Source organism: Polypterus senegalus, chromosome 13 (genome assembly GCF_016835505.1).
Source record: "Polypterus senegalus isolate Bchr_013 chromosome 13, ASM1683550v1, whole genome shotgun sequence".
Taxonomy (NCBI): domain Eukaryota; kingdom Metazoa; phylum Chordata; class Cladistia; order Polypteriformes; family Polypteridae; genus Polypterus; species Polypterus senegalus.
In genome coordinates, this window is record NC_053166.1 from 80,573,533 (window position 1) to 80,594,943 (window position 21,411).

Here is a 21,411-nt window from a genome sequence, read left to right on the forward strand (position 1 = left end):
GACATTTATTACAGGTGAACCAGGATGTGAAAGTTTTTAACATTGTTCTTGTTTAGAAATATTTTCAACTGTAAACTACACACCATGAAACACAAAATATTGAAAAATTAGCCATGTTTGGGGATTCAGAGATCTGAGTTCATTTCTGGTAGAACAATAACCAGTGTGCTATTCATGCCTTTAAATTTCACTTTAGTGCAGTGAATTTCACAATCACTTTGGGCCAGGCTTCTTTGTTTTATCTTTTATTTTTCATTCATTGCAGTTCCATGATTCAGTGACAGATGTTTGAAGCTCTGCAGCGTGATTCCAGTGTATCTGTGATGGCATCACCCCCCCCCTTGGCAGTATTCAAGATTGTTAATTCCATGCAGTGACAACAAAATTGTCAGCTCTCTCTCTCTGACTAAAATGGAGAAAAAGAAAAAGGAAAGCATGTAATTCAGTTTTCATTTTTTCATTATCATTTCCAAACAATGCCTTGTTTGCCAGGGATGATGGGGAACCCTGGATTATCAGCAGGCTGGGCCAAACAAAATCATCAGATTTACCCTTTTAAAGGACTGCAGTTAAAACGCTTGTGTTCCAAGACTGGGCCTTTCCTACATGCTGCAAGCCCTTGTGGTCACATTACCAAGCTGTCACTAAACGGACGCGTCAGCAGGACGTATGGCTCCTTGTGCTAAAGCACGATGCCTAAGACATGGTAGTGTTATCATATTTCTGCTGGTGACCTTGACTGCCAATGGGTAGTAGTGCACACTATGGCACCAGCTTTACCCCGCCTTCTGTAGAGTCATGGGTGACACAATAATGATTTCACCGTCAAGCTGCTAGTACAAGAATGACCTTGATGCAGCCCTGGGGCCTAAGAGTTTTTAAAAGCTACACTCCTGAAGGCTGAGGCATCATGTATCTTTCACACTTTGACTTTGACATGAATCTCATCAGTCACTAATGTAAAAGCATGGAGTCTGTGTGAAAGAAGATTAGCGGCTAGCTAGGGAGCATACGGAAGTGGCAAGTATCTGAAGGGTTCTCTGTTCCTGATTTAATTTCTTAAGCCACTGTTATAATATTTGCATTAATCATAGAAGTACCCCACATTCGATAATCATGTCTTTAGAATTATACCTCTATTTAAAATGTGTGAATGATGGCTCCTCAAAACACTGGCCTGTATATATGCACTGCATCTGTGTCACTCTGAGCAGGTCACAATACTGCACATTTGTGTGGCACATTGGATCAAAGTATCTTCTCAACAAATAAAAAGAATGCCCTCTAGCTTCTAAACCTGACCAGATGGTGGGTACCACACTCGGAAGATCATACAGTGTGCCAAATACCAAATACCAGGTGAAATAGAATATGCTTCAACATTTAAAAAACGGTCATCTGGATATCTATGCTCTTCCCAGGTGGAAAATTTGTAAAACAGCCTGTCAAATGAAGGGGCTGTGGTACCCTGCTAGACATCTTAGAGACCATTGCATGAGTTAAAAAATGAGAAGTGATTCACATTAAACTGAAAAAAGCAACACAGCATGAAGGGGATATCCCATAGAGATTCTCCCCATCTCTACTCTGCCTTCGGTAGAAGTCTCCTGAGCGCCACATCCCAAACTCCCAAAGGCCAGGGTTGTTCCATTAATCAAGCAATGGAGGATTTCAGGGTGGGCAGCGGGAAAGTGTTTAATCTGAAACAGTGGATGGGGTGGAGAACGGGAGGGAGGGGCTTCACATCTTAGTAGACATGGAGGGATGCTGAGAGATGCAGAGTTACCCTCCCCCCATGCAGCATCACTTCACTAGCAGCCGCCGGCGGAGAAGAGCAAGGGAGACAGGCGGAGAGGAGCATCTGACAGCCGGGAGAATACATTTTCCAAAAGATCAAAAAAAAAAATTATGCGCCTGTGCATTTGCAGGTAGCCTGCTATCATTTCAGAAATTAAAACCGAATCATATTTTCTGATTCTTTTTTCGAAACAAGAGAGCGGTGTGTAGAAGACGAAGAAGGGAATGCTAGAGTGTTGCACGGGAGCGAGAAGAGGAGGAAATGGTGAAAAAATATCAGGGCAGTTGGTGAAAACGGAGATGATTTGCTTCACAACAGAGTGAACCCCCCGACAAACGTGTTCAAGAAAGGCGCTTGGAGGAGTTCATAATACATTAGAGTTAAAAAAAAAAAAAAACGACGTTGTAGCAATTTTCGTTATTGAAGAATCCTGCTGTCAAAAAAAGACTGCGAGGAAAATCTACAGCCAGCGATCGTTCATTAACCCCCGCCCTGCTAATCTGGACCCGATCTCCGGATTGAAGGTTCACTGATTACTTGGAACTCATCGCGCACGGCCACCAGCCGCTACAACTGGGTGTGCGGTGAAGCTCCGTCAATCTGGATCGAACAAGCGCGCTGACTTTCCTCCTGCTTATTTGAACCCAAGTCCGATCATTTCACTGAACTAACTACTGCCAGGGGCACTTTTCTTCAGAATTTCGATCATCTCTTTTTTGGAAGAAGCCAACTACCCTTAGCAAAATGAATTACCTGCGCCGCCGCCTGTCTGACAGTAATTTCATGTCCAACCTGCCGAATGGCTACATGAGCGACCTGCAGAGGCCAGATCCCCCTCAACCTAGTCCAGCCGTGTCTCCCGCCCCCCCCGAGCGCCGCCAGTCTACCAGCCAGTCCGGTGGTGGAGGCTTCTTCTCCTCCATCTCGAATGCCGTGAAGCAGACCACCGCCGCGGCAGCTGCCACCTTCAGCGAAGCCACCTCTGGCAGCAGCGGGGCGTCCCGTGCCAAAATCCTGCTGGTCGTGGACGATCAGAGCACCGACTGGTAAGGACACTTTGTGGGCTACGGAGTGGGGCAGTCGGTGACCCAGATTCAAGTGCTGAAGTGTGTGAGTGTGTGTGTGTAGGTTGCTCCCCTCCCTGCTAATCCAGCCACTTCAGTCTTGTAAAACCTAATGTTAATCGCATAGGGAGAAAATGTGTGTTTGTAATCAAAAGTGTGAAAAAACACACACTGGGGCGGCGAACTAGATTTTGATGTGAGTAAATTTTAATCAGTACACCGTTTAGGGTTGAATAAGACGGGAGGAGAACATGAAGCGCAAGGGAAAGCGATGTGGACCACCGTTGACGTCACGGATCCGCAATACCCAGTCGGTTCTCAGTCACTGAATGACGTGCATCCCAGTCCTGCTCTCAGCATCCACTCCGTTTTAACCAGGGGGAGGCCTGATGAATGCGACCGTAGGGCCGTCCCAGCTATGCACTACTGCGTTTGTGGAATGACATATTATAACATGTGCCGTGTAGGTTAGGATTTAACTCTTTTCTGGCGCGAAATGGTGTTTACTTTTCACGCTGTCATTTCAACATATTTTAATGGAAAAGTAAAGCTCCATACTAGACACTTAGCTTGAAACTTCAAACACTATCTATCTATCTATCTATCAATCTATATTATATAGTGCCTTTCAAATCTATCTATCTATCTATCTATCTATCTATCTATCTATCTATCTATCTATCTATCTATCTATCTATCTATCTATCTCCTATACTGTATAGTGATTTTCATATTATCTATTTTGCCTTTCACACTAAGCATGACTGTACCAAACTTTACTAACCTGCGTGTTTGTCTTTCTGCATTTGCTTGATATTTGAGTGTATTTCACAGGAGAACATTTGGTGCTCTAACAAGCACATACAATGCTGATCTAATCTATTGTAGAGTGTGTTTCACATAAGGCGTCACCACAAATGTGATTTGTCAAGCAAAAATTCATCTATGTTTATATTGATATTTCTGTGCTTGTTATATATATATATACCTGTCAGTTTGACAAGTGAGAGCTTTTGGTATGACATTCTAATGATCAGTCCTGGTTTGTGTGTTCATTAGAACATTTTTGTCACTTTGCATTAAATATGTTAGAGAATTGCATAAAATGTATTTGCAGTAGGGCTGGAATTCTGAAGGTTTAAGCTGTGCTTTTAAGCTACTTTAATGGAAATACTGAAGCCATTATTCAAATTTAAATATCCGACATATGCCAGACACCTTTAAATGTAGGTAGCATATACTGCAAAGGCAGAGCTTGTGGATTTCACATTTGTAACCATGCTGTTAATATGCGGTTCCTAAAATGACTTGTTTGTCTATGGAAGGGATGACTTGTGCATGTCGGTAATGTTAGGCTGTACATATTCCCGTTGTCCCCCACTGTTATTTTTTAATGCATACAATGTATTTTAAAAGGGGGTGGTATAACGGCTCAGCAGGTGGGTCTAGCTGAAAGTGAGTGAGACATGCAGTAAATCAGTACCCTTTGTGAACTCATTAGGTGAGAATGGGGGGCATTTTAACGTTTACTGTACAGATCAGTGGCTGCAGCAAAATAAAAAATAAATGTGTATATTGCTTTTGTTAAAGTGGATTGAAATATTTGCAGATTAGATATCCTGAGATATATGCAATATGTGGATTACCATATATTACATTCATATAATAAAAAGGTTTATAATATGCAAATGTATAGATGCCAGAGTGTTAGGGTGGGGGGAAGCTTTATTAAAATTGTGGTGTAAACCCATTTGCTCTGTCTGTGGTCTACTTGTCTGCAATTTTAAAATGTGTGTTTTTTTGTTTGTTTTAATGAGAAAGTCACTTGAGGCTGGAGGGAAGTGTTTTTTGAGGCTGTCTAGACATAATGTGGTTTAACACACTCAAACATGCACACAAACCACCTCACACCTACACAAATCAATGGAGAGTGACAGTAATGCAGAACAGTGCGCTCTGTCTCAAGTTAACACAGCAGGCCCCCATTACTGATTTTTCTGGAAATAACTAGCTTATTATGTAACAGTCTAGCTTGACCAATTTTATAAGCTGCTTGAGCAGTTTACCTGCACTACTCCTTTGTAGTTTCCTTCCAATTTAGAAAGATGGATTTATGAATATGGTTTGAAATCTGAGGTCACCCCAAAGGGCCAACACACTTATTTAAAGGTGCATTTATACGTGTTAGGCTCAAGTTCACGTTTATTATCATGTATACATAGTACAATGAAATTCGTATTTTTATGTCTCCTCAGAACAGTGACAATCATACAATACCAGCAAAACACACTCTCACATAAAAAGTATATCTTGCATATACTGTGTCGTGTTTTTATGTTACAATATTTGTTATTATGACTGGCCATTTGGTGACCTTATGAATTGTGGGTAGAAACTGTCCTTGAATCTACTCATGCGAGTGATTAGAAATCGACAAGAAGATACAAAGGCCCACTCTCCTCCCCTAGTTGCCTTAAGATGTTAAAATGTGGTGCTGAAGGAATACCAATACCTTGGATCAGAGAAAAGTTATCCATTAAATCATGTCACAATTTGTGGCATCATGGAGCGCCATAGCATTTTGACTTCCTATTAATTTTTTGGCTCTACGTCTTTCAAGCTGCTTGCTCACTAGTCGTACTCCTGTGTAGCAGCTGACAAATTTTGAAGTTTTGCCTGAAGGACTGAACAGTTTTCCAAAGGAGCTACACATATGCAAATAAAAAAAAATCAGAAGACTGAGCCATGGACCCTGACATATTTCCTGTAATCTACACTGAGTAACCACTTTATTAGGCGCACCCCCGTAAATAAAATTTGGTCCTCCATTTGAAACATGGACTCAAGAAGGTGCTGAAAATGTGACACAGGGATGTTGACTTATGTCAGCCCCAACATGTCGGATAGTTGTTGCAGAGTAGCTGGTAGTGGTACTCTATTCCAAACAGCTCCTTCCAGATTCTTGGTTGGCATCTCGTCACTAGGGAGGTAACTGTATTAAGCTGAATTCTCTGTCATGTTCCTGAGCATTCCTATTTTTGAGGTATGGAGTGTTATTCTGCTGATTCTAAAATGTCTATACTGTTAACACAGAAGACTCAACCTCTTAGATGCAGACTTTAAATATCTTACAGCATTCATACCATACCTTGTCTGCTTGTCTCAAAGGATCAAGTGCGTGCCACAAAAGTAATCTCCGTACCATTACTTCACCACCCTTCTCTTGGAAGACAGGTGTGGAATTTCTGCCACATCTTGGACCTCTCATTAGTGAGAATCTGCAGGAACCAGAATTCATCAAAGTGTATGAAGCTGACATTTCGTAGCCCCCCAGCAATATCATTTTCTAGTTTTGTAATAAAAAAGAATGCAGTTGGGTTTATGGTTGCCAAACCTGATCTGTAGCAAGGTGCAACAAGCAGGGCATTCTGATACATCTCTTTTGGCACCCCTGTTGTACTTGGTTGACCTGACTGTTACCTGCATGTTATTCTTGATATGTTGCTTCATAGCATACCATTTCCTGTGCCTAGTTGTGAGGGGCTTGAACTTATAGCTGGAAGCACAGTGTGAGAAGCAGGAAAGTTCCACTGGAAAGGCTATCATTCCATCACTGGGTGGGTGAACACACACAAACACACTAGGGATAATTATGTGCAGCCAATCCATCTAATCCACAAGTCTTTGGAGTGTGGGAGGAACACTACAGCACCGTGAGAAAACCCACACAGACATGCAGAGAACATGCAGGCTTCACCCTTGGGTACCTTACTGTGAAACAGCAGCTCCACCACTGCACCACCATCCTACTGCCATATAGTGTTTCAGTTTCTGTCAAACATTTTATCAGAAATTGAGGTGAGGACCATGGGATCAATTTAAGGATGATGTATTTCTGTGATGGCTCATCCTAGGGTATACACATGACATTGTCATTGGGTGGACCCAAAGCAGGAATAATAACCTTGAAAAATGCATAATGACCTAGCAAGATAACACTTTAGTTTGGGTTTCCATTATTAGAAACTATCACCAGTTTGTATGTTCGGAAGAATATTATAAGAATTTTTTAAAAGATACAAAATTCTAAAAAATGTAGAGCCACATATTTCAGAAACCTTATTATTTTTATTACAATGTATTATTGTTAACAGCATACATATGTACAGCCTGTTAATTGTTTCTTCATAAATCCCAAATTATACAGTTCAAAGCCACCTAAATATTTGCCCTTTTTGATTTTCTCTCTCATTTGTACATTTCATTGGTGCCATCATCCATTCTTGGCTGCACATGTGACTGAGCAGTTCATTTTATAAGAGGGGAAGGTGGGCTTAGACCTCCTGTGTATCTTGCTTTCAACCTTAAAAGCAAGAAGCATCTAAGGTAGTGACATTAAGCTAATTTTAGATACAGCTTTAGGCAGTATCCAAAAATTGGTGTATACCTTTAGTGATGCAAATCTAGACACATCTCTCATTACTATCCTCATTCCTATACAAAGCCACATATAGCATTTAAAAACCTCTGCCAACAAACATCTGCTCTTGACTGGAGGCACTTTCTGTCCCTCTCTGGTTGCTGCCCTGGCCTGGTTGCACCTTTAACAAGTGCAGCTACATATACTACAGCTATACAGCTGCTATCAGTCACAGGAGTCATGAATGATGATCCATTTTGTGATCAGAGAGTTTATATCAGACTAGATCATGCTCGATGATTCTCTTTGGTTTATTAAGTCTACGTTGAGAAGGTCAAATTTATTAAAGCAGTTGAGATCGATATGTATAATCAATAGTGTCAGGGACAAACTAACGTTGGGATACTCAGAGAATCATGCTTTTTGTTCTGCATGTGATCAATACATCCATTGCTCACCTTGACTCTGTGGATTAGATTTGCTCTCTTTCTTTTCTGGAATCCTGACAAAACATGAAGTGATCAGTAACCTTTGCAGGCAACGTCCAATGCCGATTTGTGTTTGGACAGCACACACTGGCTTTGAAATCCCAGTGGTTCTGCCATACAGAAAGACCCACACAGGGTTAACATGCAACACATTTGAAGAGGAATCGGCTGAATGAATTCTCTGCACGCAGTGGGACTGGCGCAGACCGCTTGGAGGGCTTTTTCTCATTTAATCAGAACACGAAGCTCAGTCAGCCCATGTGACTTTGGCAGCTTCTTATGTCTCAAGCGCTAATGATAAAATGCAAGTCAAAAAGTACTGCTCTGTGTGCAAAGGCAGTCTGTGAGAAATATCAGACCATCTATATTCTGCATAATTCATGGGCCAGAAGGTCTGAAGAATCACACAGACTATTGATTTACATGGGAGCTCCTGCTCTGGTCCCAGCAAAGTTGTCCAGGAAGTGAAAGAGCTGTTTGTTTTCATTGACTTTTAATTGACTCTATTATAGTATTTCTGATTTTGGGGTTCATTTACTGTAGAGTTAGGTTTTGGACAGCAGTAGGAACCTATGTAAGTCACTGAAACCCCAATTTCAAAAAGAGGATACTTCTTTGAGTGAGGTATACAGTAAAGCATCTTAGTATGGCATTCACAGAAAAGTGTAGTATATAAAATGACTTGTCTCTCCAGTAGAATACTTCTCTGTTTAAATTGTGCAAGTAAAGCACTTGGACAAATACTAAGTAAAACAGAAAATTAAAGGCCCATTTCTCAAAGCAGTGATAGCAAAGCCTATCCACTTTAAAAGCACTGCTCCATTTGATTCTGGATTGCATTCTGACCAAATTATAATGCTGAGCTCCACTCTGGTATAGTGGAGGCATTCTCTCTAATTAGTGAGCCACATCCCAATACTCTAATGACAACATTTTCCATTTTTCATTAATGCAAAGATAGTAATTGTGCATCCTAGTGATTCAGGTCAGGTCAGGTTGGGGAGCATTCACTGGTACAGCACGTTGCCACACGCACCACACGATGAAACAGCTCAGGACCCTGGTTGGCATCCCCCCAGGCATTCACATGGTCCAGTCCCACCCTCCAGTAATTCGCACTTAAAAAGATTTCTAACAACCTTGATGATTCTGTCTGTTGAAGGTCAGGAAAAAAGTGTGCAGTCTGTCACCATCACTCCATCTTTACTGTATATCACTTTTTTTAGTACTATCATGAAATGTTTGAGAAATCATACATTTTCTATTTTTTTCCCATCACAAGAAAATGCTGGAAGAGAGGCAAGCCTGTCACAGTGCACATTGCCACATGCCAGGCCAGTTTGCAAAAAACAGTTCACCTAATGGAGGTCTGGACTTGAAACTCACAACTCAAAAGAAACTTGGGTTGGAAAATATGAGAATCTGACACATGGTGGTTACACAAAAATATTTGTTAACACTATGGTGTTGTGCTGGGTTACAAAAAGATACCTTGAATATTCATAGATGTAATTTGCAGTATATACAACAGACTAAAGCCACACCAGGCAAATGCTGACAAAAGTGAAATTTAGAGAATCTAATGGACAGAAAACAAAATGCATCTGCCTGAGGATGATAATGTAACAGGCTCTTAGTGCATCAGAGAAAATGCAGGTCCTGACGCTGAGCAGCTATGGCCAGAGGGCACATCTCATTGCTCTTTGGCTGAGACTCTGTACAGCAGCGTGAGTCTGCAACATTTTAGCCCAGCATGGCCAATGATCAGCAGCCCCCAAATTCATTAAGTGCTAAGGCAGCCAAGAGTGCTGCATCTGTCCATATTGGGGATATCATTGCCCCCTGCAGTACGACTTAGAATTAATACAGTTAATCACCTTGGGAGAACATGTTTGACATTTTGAACTCAGTGGTTTAGTGCTTCATTTAGGAAGTTACTCCATCTGAAGAGTCAAAAACAACAAACGGATTTGCTTGTTGCAGACTGGCTCGTCACTGAACCCCGCAGAGGCACGACTTATCAGCACCATATGAGGAAACGACAAGATGGTGAGGGCACCTGCCTCCTGCCATTTACACTTTCTTGTAGAATCTCTGTTCTGTACCTTCCAGTCCAGTTGTCTGCTTCTTCTTGGAGCTCACACCATCATTGCTGGTAGCGGCCCATAGATACCAGAGACCTTTTGTATTATCAGGATCAGTGGGTGAAGCAGGTGTGTGTGCTAAGACCTTTGAGAAATACAAGCCAGGCCCATGGCTTATTTGAAGCACATTGTGCAGCCAGTTCTGCTTATGAATTGAGTGAAGCATGAAAGCCACTGACTGGCAAGTAACGAATGAAACTTGCCAAGAAGAACAGTGCTGACTTGATTAAAAATTGACTTTTTTCCCCTCAAGGAATAGACTTTTCTATAGAATTATGACACGGGCCTTATATCGCGCAGTTCTGAGTTAAACTGGTATTTCATTTCTTTTAGTTGATTGCATTTTATGGGAGGTATTTTATGCAAAAAAGGAAATGGAAATTAAAATTATAAAATGCAATCTCTCTTTTGCAATTTAATTTTCAAAGTTAACATGCAAGAATGCTCTACAAAATAAAAGTAAAATGAAATAACACCATTTGCAATTTCATTTTCAAAGTCTACCTGCAAGAATGCTGCAATAATTAAAAATAAAATTAATTAATAGCATTTGCAATTTCATTTTCAGTCTGAATAGCAATGATGCTTCAAAAATGTAAAAGTAAAACACAAATAAGCACTGGCGCCACCTGCAGCTCACTGCATTTTCATTTTCCACTTTGCATTTTTATTTTCAAGTTCTCAACATGCAACAGGCAATGGGGGTCAACAGGCAGGGCTTTACACCTCAATGGAAAAAGAAGTAGGAATTAAACAAAAATTTAAAATGTATGGTAGGTCGTAATCTCTCTATATATAAAATCCAACGTCTGTCTGTCTGCTTTTCACGAGAGAACTACTGAACGCATTTAGAGCGGGTTTTTTCTATAATTTGCTTGAACATTCCAGTTGATTTTGCACTATGTATCATAGTTCCCTTGCAGTACTGAATTATTTTGTGCAAATCCGAGAGACATGCAGTGGACCTCCTCAATCACAGCCTCAGGGTACCTTACTTCTGTTTAGCTAGTGAACGAGAGAACTGCTTAACGGATTTAGATAGTTTTTTATTTCTATAATTTACTTGAACATTCCGGTTGATTTTGTAACTTCTCTCATCACACTAAGAATCATAGTTCACTTGCAGGAGCGATATGTTCGTGCTAATCCGAGACAGAGACTGTGGGTCGAGGGGAGGAGGAATTGCGATGTCAGGGGTATGGAGCCGGGACGGGCCTTCCTCACTGTCCTGTTTCACTACTTGGTGGGCAGAGCCATGGGGTATGGCCCAGTAGTGAATAAAATAATCACTAATGTATCACCTTATTTGAAAAAGTTGTAACTATAAAGAGTCCGATCAAGTCATCGATCATTTACAGGGGAATGGGATGGAGGAGGAGGAGGTGGTGGAAACTGTAAAGGAGTAAATTATATTATACAACCAACATCTTCAGCATAAATAAATGTAAACTACGACATAATAAAGGCTAATTTTTGTCAAGTTAAATATTGTAATTATATAGAATATCAATTACTTCAGAGCTACAATTATGCATGGTCTTCGGATTTTGGGAGACGGTTTCGCAGTGAAGCTCGCAGTATGGAGGTAAAGTTACAAAGAACATAGAATTGTGGGAAATCAAGGTGCAAAGCCCCGCCCATTGACCTGCACTATTTGCATGTTGAGAACTTGAAATGAAAATGCAAGGTGGAAAATGAATATTCAATGAGCAGCAGGTGGCGCCAGTGCTTATTTGCATTTTGCTTTCCATTTTTGCAGCTTCATGGTTCTTCAGGCTGAAAATGAAATTGCAAGTTCTTTCATTTTATTTTTAATTTTAGTAGCACTCATGCAAGTAGACTTTGAAAATGAAATTACAAATGGTTTTATTTCATTTAATTTTAATTTGGGCAGCATTCTTGCGTGTAGACTTTGAAAATGAAATTGCAAATGGTGTTATTTTATTTTATATTTAACTTTTGCAGCATTCTTTCGTGTAGATTTTGAAAATAAAATTGCAAAAGAGAGACTGCATTTTCATTTTATAATTTTCATTTTCATTTTCTTTTTTTCAGAAAGTACTTCCCATAGTATGTAACTACACAAACAAAATTTTACAGTACAATACCATATGGCCAGTGCAAATCTACACATGGGGCAAAGAGTTTGGAGAATGGCTTATGACAGTCAATTTTAATTTTATTTACATTATGGTGTCTAAACAATCTAATTTATCCACCAATTTATAGGAGCCGAAGACTCTCCCAGCACCTTCAGATGTAAAACAGCAGATGACAGTGGATTGAGTCCATGAGAAGATGCACATTAAAATTTTGGATTTTTTTCCATTGATCTTCACAGTGCTTGATTGTTGCTTCTGCTGTAGGTGATGTACTGTAGTGACGAAGACATTGGACTGTAACCCCCAGAGCTCCTGGATGCCAGTTCAAATCTTTCATCTGACTCTGAGCAAGTCACTAAACACACTGTGCTCCAGTAGTAAAAAGTCAATTTAAACAGTTGTACTGCATGTAACTACCAGTAGTTGTGAAGAACCTTATTGACATGTGCTGCAGAAAATCTGAAAAATGCAGTCACTCCCCAATATCCATAAGCTGATGTGCATTTATGTAACTCATTTTGCTTTGTACCTTCTTTTTATATCATTTCACTTCAACTCATTTTACTATTGTACAGCAGTTTTCTTAAAATAAAACCCGCAGCTCTGAGGAGAATGGCAGTCATCAGCAATGAGAACATCTGCTCCTCATTCATTCATCTGTCTCACTGCAATGAGCATCACTTCCTAGCCAATCTCCAAACTGAATTGTTCATTTCGATTTATGGTGGCATATGCCCAGTGAGTTACTGTATCTTGTTCTTTTATTCAGTAACTGCAGCATTGAGCTTTAAACACAAATGCTAGCAGTTGAGTCCCTGCCTCGGACTGCTTTTTAAAGCCAATATTAAAAAATAAGAGTATACATTTAAAAAAGTGTACTGCAATAAGAGGCCTTCAGAACTGGCTCACTATATATTGGCTCTATAAAAAAAAGATCATTTGTTTATTGCTTTCATACTTATACCCATGGGGCCTTCCTGTTATCCTGGCATTTAAGACATCTTCTCATTTTCTAAGCCCACTTATATCATTGCAGGATTGCCGAGAAAACAGATTACTCATCCATTTCAGGGCTCATGCCCACTGATATAGCCCATTCAGAGTCTCCAAGCTACCTAAAGCTGATGTCACGTTACACAACTTTTGTTCCCAGAGTGTGTCAGGCTTGCAATACTTCATTTGCTAATCTTGTCAGTCGGACCATGTCAGTTACCATGACTGAAAATCACTGGGCATGTCTAATTTACTGACTGTGCGCTAACCTTCCAGCACAGTCATTCTCTCCACTTTTTTTGACAGCCTATAATGTGCTGCCTGACAGAGCCTCTGCTGTATGAAGGATTAACAGCCATGGCAAGTTCAGCCATGATCCAAGCCCTTTTCTTCTTTCCATTCTGTCATAGTACGTAAAACATGAAACATCAGACAGACAATCTTTGCTTCGCTTACCTTCATTATTCCTGATCACTGCATTTTATACATTATACTTATTGACGAGCATTCATTGGTTGCCAGCTCTCATGTGACTAAAGACTTTTTGAGATGAGTCACTGGGTATGTCACATTAGATGATTGCCTTCAAGGCAGCACACAACTGACTGCCTCCGACTCACTAAGATTATGTAGATGAAAGCCACAATTGAAAATCACTGGAAACGTTGCATAATGTGACGTGGCCACTAACCTCCACAGTGTTTGGGATATTAATGTCAAACTGGAGTATGCAGAAAAAAACAAACATGGACAAGCTTTACAATACCAGACAGAATGAGATCAAACTTAGTCTCCTGATGGTGTCACTCCATGCCACCCACATCTCTGAGCAGTCTTTCTTAATCAGTCCATATGCCGAAAAATCATTCACTCTGTTGGCTTTTCTTTGCTGGATACAATTTGGCTAATATCTTTGGCCATATGGCTAGTGCTTCTTCCATAACACTTTGAAACATTTGGGCAACAGACCATGGGTTTACCATTTAGTGGTACTGAAGTGATGGTGGGTTGTCTACCCAACACTGAATTGTACCAAAAAGATGCCACTATATAACAGATTACTGCTGCAGTATTTTGCCATCTGGGAGGGAACCTTAACAGATGGAAAGATTTTTGTTGCACTGGTTTCAGTGGAGTGTATTTTGTTTTTATCTCACCTGCCACTTTTCACTCCTTTCCTCAGCTCAGCAGATACACAACATGCGGCTGGGCTCAAGCAGTCTGACTCGCACATCTCACTGCCAGCGCGAATGGCAGTGTCCATATTGCAACAAATGCATTCCAGATTATGAGCGCTTAGTACTGCAGTGCCACAATTGTGGAAACTAGGGATTTGGCTTATTCTATTTTTACTAAGCACCCAAAGCTTCCAGCTTCCAATCTGACAAGACAGGACAACCCAGTAGGCAGCAGACAGAAGTATCAAGTAAGCATTCCAGTGATGAGAACATTAGGATGACTTGGGATGTATCACTGTGCCAAACGCTATTAATTCTCTAATGAATATTGGGCTACTTGAATCTATTAAACAAATGGCTTCTCAAAATAATTGAATTCAGAGGACTGGCTAAATAAAGCAGCATATTTTGAACTTTTTGCCAGGAATGCAATTTGCGTAAACTGGACAGACACTTGGGTCAGATGACTAACTTTTTTTTCCCGTAAAGTAAGAATGCACTTCTTTCTTGTACATGCATAAAATGTAAAATGCACTCCAACAACAACATTTTCCTTTTGCAATTAAGGTAAGTGCTGCTCTCAGAAAGCAATCCATCAGTGTTAGCATACACGTAAAAAGAGACGGTGCAGCAGATTAAAAAAAGTGGAACAAGAGGATTGAACAGCTTTATTTCATCAATACATACTGAGTGACCTCTATTCATTCAGGATCCAATGGTAAAGCTATAATCAATGTTTGGTGTTTTATGCACAATTTATGTTTTTAGTCTGCCCTGCTGCATTAAGTGGAGATGAATCTGAAGATGAAAGACATGACAACAAGCTACCTTGCCAAAATAAAAGTTCTATAGGCTATGGACACTCTCCTAATCGTAGGCCTCTACAGAGTTCTGGGAAGATATCTGAATTATACACAATCTACTGCATGGACCTGGCACATATACGTATAATAAGTAATAGAAGATATTTTGTAAAGAGATTCACTGTTTTTTTTTTTTCCAGAATAATCTCACATTTACAACATCAAAATGTGCCAGTCCATTATAGGAACCCCCTATTAAGGCCAATTGAAAATCATTCAAACCACACATCTTTAATCTGAGACACAATGAACTGTAAGGCATCAATGCTACCCACTGTACCACCAGACCATTCATATAGCAATTGAATTAAAGAAAATGATATAATATGAATGTTCAGCTTTCATTTCTGACTTTTTAAACATGAAGAATTCTTTTTGGTGTGAACATTAGACGTTCAAAAACTGCCTAGTAGATTACCCAGCACTGGAGATGTCAATTTGATGCGATTTCTGATTAAAGAGAACAAAAATATAAGCAGATTCTAAAATGCACAGAAGTCAAACTCAACAGTACTCAGTGTCAACATAAAAGTGTCATTTTGACTGTTACATGTGTTTTTTTTCACACAGCCAACAGAACAGCACCTCGGTCTGTCTCTCAGTCTTTTGGTCAGTCCTCAATAAAGGGATAGATAGATAGATAGATAGATAGATAGATAGATAGATAGATAGATAGATAGATAGATAGATAGATAGATAGATAGATAGATAGATAGATAGATAGATAGATAGATAGATAGATAGATAGATAGATAGATAGATAGATAGATAGATAGATAGATAGATAGATAGATAGATAGATAGATAGATAGAATGTAAGGCACTATATACAATATCTATAATCTATATATATATATTTATATTGAAGCCAACCGACAGGCAGGAGACAGGTTTTGCACCCAGTACATGGTTTACTCACAGTGCACAAATCACCAACACACAACACAATTCAGTCCCTTGTCTGCCACCAGTCCATCCACCTCCACTCCACCTCAGGCTTTGTCCTCTTCCTCCCAACTCTGGCCATCGAGTGGTGGTACCAGGCCCCTTTTTATCTGGCACCCAGAAGGACTCCAGGTGCCCAAAGAGCTTCACTTCCAGGAAGTGCGGCCAAATAGGTTCTCTGAAAATGTCCATGCACCCCCTGGTGGTTGCCACGGGCCACAGCAGGGTTGAGCTCCCATGCTCATGACCCGTGGCCCTGCTGGAAAACAAGGGGGCTGCCCTCTGTCGGCCTGGGGGAGAAACTGTCCTAAAAATATTCTCTCCCCCGGTCTTTCCATACTCTGGGCTCCAGCCATCCGCCACAATATATATAGAGAGAAATATATTTTATATATTAGAAAGATGACCCACTCACTCACTCATCCATCACTATTTCTAATTTGGTTAAATGCTGAAATTTAGCATGATGGTACATCTAGGGCAGCTGGTATCCGCTAAGAAAGGACTTTTTGATATATAAATGTTGATGTGTAAAAAAAAAATATTTCACTTTAGAAAAATGAATTCCCCTGAAATCTCAAAAACGTTTTGACAAATTTTTGTCCGAAATTTGATGATGCTATAGAAAAAAGAAAATTAGCCGACAAGTTTTTTTTATTTGTGAATATTTATTAATATTATGATAACTTACATGTTCTGCGTGGTGCTTTCAGGGGACTTTATGCAAATGAAGAATGCTGCAGAAGTGACAGATAGCAGCACTAGTCAATATGGTGGACAGATGACTGAGAAAGATGCGGTGTCCTGGACAGAAATAAACAGACTCAATCACATTTGCTGTGTACGGTGATGCATAAAATGGAAAAGAGAAAGCATGGCGAAGCTCAATAAAGTTGCAAAACTCAATGATTTGCAAGCGCTATAAAGACTCAGTGCTCTGCCAGATGCTATGGCTGAGAGATTGGTGTTGCTTCTCCAGAAGCAAAAAAGGCGTGGAAAGAGAAGTAGAGACAGATGTGGCATTCTCAGTTTAAAAATAAGGTCAACAGATAGCGAAGGTTTAAACTTAACAGGTCCACCACCAAATACTCCATTGTAATATATATTTGCATCAATCGACTTTAAAAGGGGACCCTCACCCCACCCTCTGGAATCATGTGCGACTGCTTTTTTTTATTTAATTTATTATTTAAGTAGGTACTATAAGTATAAGAGAAAGATGGTGAGGAATGCACAATAAAAGACTATACATTCCCCACCCTTGTAAATTGTGCCAGGAAGAGACTGCTGTTGAGGTCTCTGAAGAGTTGTCTGGTCCTTTTGTTAAAAATTGGCCAGCAGTTTGCCAGGATATCTGGGGTCAGCAGAGGGAGCTGTGAGCAGACAACCCCAGGGGTTTTGTATGGCTACATCTGGCCCAGCAGTGCTGTAGAGGGGACTGGAAGTGACCTGCATAACACTCCTGGGATCTAACTTAAAAGACGTGCAAGAAGGAAGTAATGTAAGGAAGAACATGTAGACAGAGGGAAGAATGAGATGGCTTTTTATTTTGTCATAGTGACTTATTTGTTCTCCTGTACCTTTCAATCCTTATATTTTTTGTTACTGTGGCATTTTTTGGGGATTGGGGGCTGAAAGGGAGGCTGCGCAACTGACCTGTCCCACTCCATCACCACCTACACTAGATAGTTACAGTAGACAGGTAGAAAGAATATTGTACTTGTCTTTATCAAGCCTTCAAACAGAGAGAGGGAGAGGGAGAGAGATCTATCCTTTGAATTTACTTAATGCAATAAATTGCAGCCATTTTCCTAATGCTTGTGGTTTGAACATAATGAGTGATGTCTACAGTGGTTGAGAGGATTATCTTATTTGTAGATACAGTAATGCTGTACATTAAAACAGGCAGTAGCTTTCAAGCATAAAGCTTAATAAGATGCTATTTTAATATGTACAGCATTGGAGAATGGCAACAATGTCCAGTTTTCTTCAATTTATATTGTTGTGGGCTGGGAAGGATTAGCACAATGGGCATTGCTGCCTCTGTATGCTTTCTTTTTGGTCAGGACACTGTCTACTTGTCATCCATTGTCAGCCCAATTGTGTTTGGCAATCATTGTTCATCCATTCCTTACTGTTACTGGATCTATCTATCTATCTATCTATCTATCTATCTATCTATCTATCTATCTATCTATCTATCTATCTATCTATCTATCTATCTATCTATCTATCTATCTGTGTGTTAGAGTGGCACATTGGTTAAAGCCGCTACCTCACAGCAACTGACATCTGGTCTCAGGTACTCTGTGGTGTTGCCACTGTGTTCGTGTGGATTCTTCTCTGTGTTCACCGTTTTCCTTCCACATCCTAATTATAAGTATGTGCAGGTTAGAGTATTTTGGCAATTCTAAGCCAGCCCTGTATCGATTTATCCTGCAGTGGACTGGCAACTTCTTCAGGGCTGGTTGCTACACTGATGTGCTGATGGGATAGATTCTGGTTTCTTGTGACGTGATATATTCTGGTTTGTTGTAACTCCAAACTAAATTAGACAGGCTTGATAATGGATGAATGGATGCACATTAATGCGGCATGTGATTTACTAAACAGCCTCCAGTCAAACTTGAGTACAAGTTGCTAGCACTGACTTATGACTAATACATCATGCTGCCATCAAAATGAGTGTGTAAACTAATTCATAATGGTCGGCAGTTATTTTTTAATCTCGATGGAATGAAAGGCCAGTCTGTGCCAGAGGACTTTTGGAACATTGTGACATTTGCTGTTACTGAAGCAAAAGAAATGTTTCACAGGTGCCTTCATTGTTTATGGAAATCATTTCTTAACAGCAGAATTTATTGCAATGGCTGTGTTTGTGACATTTTAACATAATACTTTCTAGCAAATTTCCCAAAAGTACATTGATCTCTGGATGATTTATTATTTAGGATTTTTTTTTACATCATGATTGCTGTATTATCTGCAGTAGTAAATCTTTTTCCAAGTATTTTACATATGTAGGAACATTCTGATGTTAAAATTTGATTTAATAGCAAATCTGGATGCTTCCCAAAAACTGGGCGGTAAGCAATGCAAGACTTTGTTCTACTGCAAAGAATGCTGTGTAGCTGAGAGATGAAAGCATTGTGTTCATTTAAATAATTAAGCCAGTAGTACACAGACGTGGTTCTGCTCATCATTCAGGTTGGTACATTTGATGTGTTATAATGACTCAATTAAATGATCAGGAGGTACACAGACCATCCTCCTGCTGGGCTACATGATAACTGCTGTGTTCTGCTTTTAGAAGCTGCAACATTAAAAAAACAGTAGAGTGACCTCTGTATGCTAGCAGCCCACCATGCCAATCCACAGAATCTGCAGGGGTTAGGTAGTCAGGCTGAGGGAGTCATACTTTGAGGTGGGTACTGTTATCAAGGGCAAAAAAACGCAGTTCTTCTAGGTGTACTGTGTTAACTCCAGAACACTCTCGGGTTTTAGTGCAGCAACGTAGTGAAAAAGAGTAAGCAGCTATGATCTGCACAACAGCTGGCCAGCAACTGGCTGTTGAGCTGAAGTGGGAGGATAAGGGCAAAACAGGTTAAAAACAGGTTAAACTTGGTTAAACACAACATGTCTGTCTAGGCCAAGGAGAGTGCAGAACCCAAAAATATTATGTCTTGCCTCACACAGATCATCCCAAATTGTCCTAAGGGAGCAAATGACATGCCCTGGGAAATTCATTTAACTCTGTTGGCAAGTGTTAATGCTATCAAATTCAAAACTAGTGCCACGTTCAGATTATTCAAGGTTTTAAGGCATTATTATCAATTAATGTTGTTGATGGACACCTGTCAACAAGGGCTGATAGCTGCTGTCAGTCCATCGTTCAGAGTCTAAGCCGATAATCATGGTGCATTGAGAAACCCTGCAATTTGTTATTGATCTAACCAAAAGGAATTATAGAGCTATTTATTAATCAGAACTGTCTCTTTGTGTCAGACATCACAAATCACAAGCTTGTTTTTCTGTTAACCTGGAAAAACCAATACAAAACAAACAGCAAAACAAAAAAGGTTCACTGTGGGTTAAGACCTGTACCTTTAGAATGGTTAGGCTTACAAGGTACAGTTGCAATAAATGTTGTCTGGTACAAAATTCCAGTTATTTCTCAAAAACAATTATCTTAATGTTTCACTGGATGGATTATCTTGAACAATGTGTTTTGTTCTTCATCATATTTTCAATATGCTTTTCATGATGCTGCTTACATAGAAAAACAATGAGCAAGGGTGACTAGACTATTCTATCCACAGCAATTCCCACTCCCGTGTCCTCTCCATGATGGCAACCTCAGCCACAGAGATGGATCTAATTCCAAAACCAATGTTTCTTGGCATAACTATCATGTTTAGGTCACCCTCAGAGTGCTCTTTCCATTTCTCAAAAATATCTTAAGTAATCTTTTTTACGCCCTTGCTGAGTAACGTACTGCCTTGCTTTGCCGAGCTGTCAAATTGTTTGCTAGAAACTCTTCCAAGTTGTCCATAAGTCTTTCTCCATGACCTTGAAAAACGTTTGCCACACCAAGGCCTCTGCAACAGTGCTTTTTCTTTGTCCACTATTGCAGTTTACACCTTTTTTCCATGCTGGTACCTCTCAATCAAATCTGGACACCTTCCCACTAATATTACATGGAAGGCCTCTTTCTTGAACTTAATAGCTTCTCTTACTGTAGCCAATGTTTGCAGTTTGTCACTATGATCTGTAAAGTTTATTTCATTGTATCTGATTTTACTCAAATGAGCAGAAACCAGAAAGGGACTGTCAGAAAGATGGACAAATGACAACTGGAACACAGAGGCTAGAGAGATGGACAGAAAACATGTAAAGGACACACAAGCAGGCCATTTTAAAAGTGCTGATGTCTTCTTGACCAATATGGTTAAAACACACAGTCTGTAATAAAGGATGAGAAGAGGTGAAGGTATTATTTGGGTTCCATCCAGAAACAAACAGCCCGTCCCCATATCTGACAAAAATCCTATGGCTGGCAATTGCCCATATCTGACAAGAATTCTATGAATATGTAAATGTGTGAGTGGTTATAATGACGAGGATCCAACACGAAGTCAGAAGCACCTCCATGCCATCGACATTCTGCCGGAAGGGACATCTGGTTGTCAGCATTTCTCTACTTGACTGTGATGTCCCTTGAATTCTCTCCGGCCTGAATATGTATGTATAAATGAAATATACATTGTTTTATTGGGAATGGAAATGATCTTTTAAATCAAGTTAAATATGTATATCTCTTTTTGTACATATTTCTCTCTTGTAATTATTTCCGCTATGGTTACAAAGGGGATGATATTGTCTCTAATCTGTTCTGCATTAAGAAACGCATCCAAGG

The 21,411-nt window shown here is 40.0% G+C and overlaps 1 protein-coding gene across 4 annotated transcripts in view; it reads left to right on the plus strand.

The window, feature by feature from the left end:
• The first annotated feature begins 1,786 nt into the window (after positions 1-1,786).
• The window catches only part of LOC120542909 (synapsin-1-like), a 302,987-nt gene continuing 283,362 nt past the window's right edge, over positions 1,787-21,411 (plus strand). For 2 of the 4 annotated variants that reach the window (XM_039775635.1, XM_039775637.1), the window contains exon 1: positions 1,787-2,844. In XM_039775635.1, the coding sequence (XP_039631569.1) occupies positions 2,543-2,844 (302 nt within the window). In that variant the 5' untranslated portion in view covers positions 1,787-2,542. The remainder of the gene's footprint in view (positions 2,845-21,411) is intronic. The other 2 variants (XM_039775634.1, XM_039775636.1) reach the window with 1 other exon arrangement.